Raw genomic sequence first — 5075 nt, forward strand, 5'->3', positions numbered from 1 at the left:
AATAAATAAGAAAACTTATGTGCTAACTATGCTCTTTTTAGCAATTTTAGTTGGTATAACTTTACTTCAAATAAGATTACTCATTCTTTTATGCATTGTTAAAGGAGGAATCAGATTATGGGTGTTAATCTGTAATTGCTTCTTTAGTTCTTAATGCAATCAGTTTGCTTTATCAAAAAAATAAAATAAAATAAGATCTTTGTTTGTTCGGGCTATATGATTAGGATCGTGTAGTGATATCTACTCTGGCTCAACTCTTTGATTTTAGATTCCAAAACACATAAATATTAATACAAGAAATAAAGTTTTGTATTGTATGCAATACAAATTAGTTGAGAATCAATTATATTAATTAGCATGGTTTAATTTTTTACTAGCTCATGCGTGTGTGCTTGGTAGTCCAACCAACTATATGCATGAGGTATAGAAAGATTTGAGAAAGAAAAAAAAAATATAAATTCATGTAGTTTTCTTCTTGATCTTCTTGTCTTGGGAGGACTTCTTTATATTCAATTATTTTCCTTTATCAATTCATCATCTTGATTATATTATGTATGTGTTTCCAACAATGTAAGAATAAAAAGTAACCTCTTCCCCATCTAACTTAATTTTTAGTTGGTATAAATAATAATATTTGTAATTATATAATGCTCATGGAGTTCAACAATCTTTCTTTTTTTATTATGACAAATATTTTATATTTAAGTGATATTTTTAAATAAATTATATTATTTTTACTTAAGTGTTTTTCTCTCCTTCAGTTTATGCCCCAAAATTTGTAATAAGAAAGAAAATAAATTAAAAAAAAACATACTTTTTTTAATTAAAACTATTATAATAGAAAATTATTACAACTAAAAATAGAAGATTTTCAATTAGAGAGAGAAGCTGTGGATTTTTCTAGAGAGAAACTGTTCTTGTTTTTTATTTTTGGTTTTCGCGGGCTTTTCTGATCGGATCTCATTGGGAGGATGGTGATCCCTGACTGCCGGCAGTGGCTTACCGGCAGTAATCCTCCATCCGACATTCATCTTAATGTTCTTCTTAAACCGGTTGATCAGAAATCTATCAGGAATCGCGGCGATTCTTTGGATCAAGAAACGCACATGATTTCTTCTAATTTGGTGATCAGAGAAGGTTATAGGCATCCGACGAAATTAGAGCCGATTTTGGAAGGCAAAGGCAAAGGTGTCGTTGTTGATTAGATCGTGGAAGATGAAGTCATTCCAGGGTTTCTTTCGAAATTTGATACAGAGTCGGTTTCTTCAAGTGTTGATCTGAAGGTTATGAATTGCGCTGGATTGCTTGGTTCGGAGAACCATAAACAGATCAAAGGGTGCTTTTGAGAAAGATGGAGACAAAGTGGATGAGGTTGTTAAGTTGATTGGTGATACTGCTCCTGTTAACAAATTCTCGTCGGCCTGGCAAAAGACGCAGCACATTAAATTGAATTTTAATGCTAATTCTACACAATTGACTGAAGATGGCTTGGCGATTAAGCTAAACACTAATAAGGAAATAAAAAACTCTTAGGTGTTGAAGAAATTGTTGGTTATCAAGGTGCTAGCACAGGACATACCGTTCTCTGTTTGTAGTCAAGAACTCACACGGCAATGGAGCAAGTATGGAAGTTTTCATCAAATGACATTGGGTCGTAACTGGATTCTGTGTTCATTTGCTAACATGGATTCCATGGAGGAAGTTCTAAGCGGTGGTCCATGGTATATTAGGAACCACATCATCGGTATGGATAGATGGTTGTCATCCTTCTCCAATGAATCGCTAAAAGGTATTACTTCTCAGTTATGGATTCGATTTCTTGGATTGCCTTTGAGCTGCTAGGATGAGGAAAATATTCCCATGATTGCTTCTATGATCAGAGTTCCAATGATGCTTGACGGGAATTCATTTAAATGGGAGAAAAGGGAATATTCTAGGTGTTGTGTTCGAATTGAATTAGAGAAGAAACTCCCTAAGGGAGTGTGGATTGAAGGTCTTCATGGAAGAACCTATCAACGTATGGAATATGAAAGCTGACATCTCTCTGTTATCAGTGTGGAAGAGTTGGTCACAATAAAAATGGCTGCCTAGATTTTATTTCAGTGCTAGATAAGGAGAAAAGCATTCAGGACTCTAAGGAAATTATGAAACAAGGTGATGCTGTGAAGGATGATGGAAGTAAACGCCAAGATGAAGAATATGGCCCGTGGATCCATGTTAACTTCAGAAGTTGAAGATTCAAAAATGCTAGAAGGAATGTTGGAGTAAATACTCAATTTAAACAGGTTTATAGACCTGTTGAGTCTGTTAAACAGATGAGGGTTGTGGAACAATTGAGTGAGCCTATTAATCCAGAAGGAATGTTTGAAAAAATTCCTGAAAATGTCATAGAAGCTGAAGACTTCTGGGTGCAGGAAATACCGGTTTCTTTGAATAAATTCCAAGCATTGGACTGTGATTTGGAGGAGGGAGAAGTTGTTGAGAAGGCTAGTGAGGAGCTAATGAATAAATCCATTCTGTTGGATTCTGTTGAAGCTGTTGTTACTCCAGAATTACATGCTGATACTGCTGCTACTACTGTACATGATAGTGAGGAGCTGCTGAATAAATCCATTCTGTTGGATTCTGTTTAAGCTGTTGCTATGGATGTACATGATTGTGAAGATCAGTTGGTTTCAGTTTCAAATTCAGGGAAATGCAAGCTTTCGAAATAATTGAGATCATTGGGCCCTATGGAATCTAAGCAAAGGAAGAGGAGAGGAGACAAAGAAAAAAGTAAAATGATAGGGGATAATTCCCCTATTGTTTCTTAATGGCTTCTATCATTTTTTGGAATTGTAGAAGGGCTAGAAAGAGGGAAGCCTCCTTATATCTTAGAGAAGTTGTGAAAGATTATAAGGGTTTTTTTTGTGGGGCTTACTGAAACCAAGATTTCTTCTATTTATAGGAATGATATTAACCAAATTATTGTGAGTGAATGGGATTATTTTCATCATCCTGCGATTGGCACATCGGGTGGTATCTTAGTCATGTGGAAAAAAGAGTTTGCTTCTTTTGAAATAGTTGATCATTCTTCCCAATTGGTTATGGGACAGCTCAACATCAATGCTTTGGGCATATGGAACATTGCAACTGTCTATGGAGGTAAAGATGCTCAAACCCGTAAATCACTTTGGAACAAGCTTGAAGATTATATGAGTGGTGATGAGCCAGGTATCATAGGAGGGGATTTCAATTGTATCCTCTCTAAGGAGGATAAGAGGGGTGGTAAGAGGTTCCATCTATCAAATGGGTCTAAAGATATGAAGAAATTTATGGTGAATAATGACTTCCATGATATAGGATTTGTGGGTCCTAGCTATACATGGTGTAATAACAAGAAAGGGAATTCTAGAATTTGGGAGAGACTTGACAAGTGTCTTTTAAATTCTACTGCTCTTCACAATATTCCTATGGCTATGGTGTGTCACTTGCCTATAGATGCTTCGGATCATGCTCCTATCTCTATCAATTTAGTAGAAAATCAAAACCAGATATTGGGTTTCTTAAGATTTGAAGACACTTGGAAGAGTTATCCAGCCACTTGGAACATTATACTCAAAGCTTGGAAAAAAATGGATTTAGGGTCTAGTGCTGAAATTCTTCAAAGGAAGTTAAAAAGGTCTATTAAAGCTCTTTATTACTGGAATAAAAACAAGTGTAAGGAGCTGAATTCTTTAAGGGATGAATTGAAGAAAGACATTTTACTGTTACAAATTGAAGAAGCTAGTGAAGGAGGCTTAACGGTTGATAAGTTGACTTTGTTGAGGAATAAAGTTCATGATCTTAATGTTACTTTGATTAGGCTTCCCACTTGGTGGAATCAAAGATCCAAAATCAGATGGCAGCAAGTTGGGGACATCAACTCTAATTATTTTCATCAGTATGCTTTGGCTAAGAGGAACAAAAACATGATTTGGGAGATTAAAGATGAGAGTGGGACTGTGGTGGAATATTTGGAGTAAGTTGAAAATGTATTTTACAGTTTTTTCAGAAAAAATGGTCAGCCAGAGATTGTATACTTTCGGATTGGCCTTCCTGTCCAGAAAAATTGAGAATTTCTAAGGAGGAAGATGAATCACTGAATATGGATTTCGCTAAAGAAGAATTGATAAAAGCTGTCTTCAAGCAAGGTAATAATAAATCCCCTGTTTTAGATGGCATTGCTACTTCTTTTTTCAAATTTTATTGGAAAATTATGGAGGAAGACACTTGGAAGGCTATTGAAGATTTTTTTAAAATCGGTATTATGTTTAATGAGTGGAAGGATACACTTATTGTTCTTATCCCCAAATTAAAAAACCTACTTTACCTTCCAACTATAGACCTATAGCTTGTGTCAATCGACATATAAGTTTGTGGCTACCATGATTTTAAATAGAATGAAAAGTTACATTGCCAAGTGTATCACATAAGAACAAGCAGCTTTCCTTAATGGTAGATCAATGTCTGATCATTGTCTACTAGCTCAAGAGGTTGTCCATAAGCTTAGAATTTCTAAGAGGAGGAAAGGTTTAATTGCGGTTAAGCTTGATATGGAGCAAGCTTATGATAGTATGAATTGGGAAACCTTATCTCAAGTTTTAAACATGTTTGGGTTTCCAAGGAGGATGACTTAGCTCATATTATGGAATGTGTTAGTAATGCTAGATTTTCCTTTATTATAAATGGTAAGACCTCCAAATGGATTAGTGCAGAAAATGGCTTTAGGCAAGGATGCCCTTTATCGCCATATTTGTACATTATGTGTTCTCAACTTTTTTCTTTGGCTATGGAGCAAAGAGGTCAAGGTTTGGAAATTTAGATTTCACAAAGAGCTCCCAAGGTTAATCACTTGTTATTTGCTGATGATGTTTTGCTTTTCTCTCAAGCTTCTAAAAATCTTGCCGTCAAGTTGAATAGAATTATTGTGGATTTCTGTTCGTGGACTGGATTAAGGGTCAACAATGCCAAATCTCAAATCTTGTTCAGTAAGGGGATGAATAGAGTTGATATGTTATAGGTGAAGAAAATTTTGAAGTTTAAAATTGTTGAAG

At 35.1% G+C, this 5075-nt stretch overlaps 1 protein-coding gene across 1 annotated transcript; it reads left to right on the forward strand.

Annotated features, from left to right (window-relative positions):
• Positions 1-3029: 3029 nt before the first annotated feature.
• On the forward strand, positions 3030-4004 carry LOC110103311. Its single transcript, XM_020831964.2, has one exon. It carries the CDS (start codon positions 3030-3032, stop codon positions 4002-4004), a length of 975 nt encoding a protein of 324 aa, XP_020687623.2.
• Positions 4005-5075: the final 1071 nt, after the last annotated feature.

Source organism: Dendrobium catenatum, unplaced genomic scaffold, assembly GCF_001605985.2.
Source record: "Dendrobium catenatum unplaced genomic scaffold, ASM160598v2 original_scaffold_236387, whole genome shotgun sequence".
Lineage (NCBI taxonomy): Eukaryota > Viridiplantae > Streptophyta > Magnoliopsida > Asparagales > Orchidaceae > Dendrobium > Dendrobium catenatum.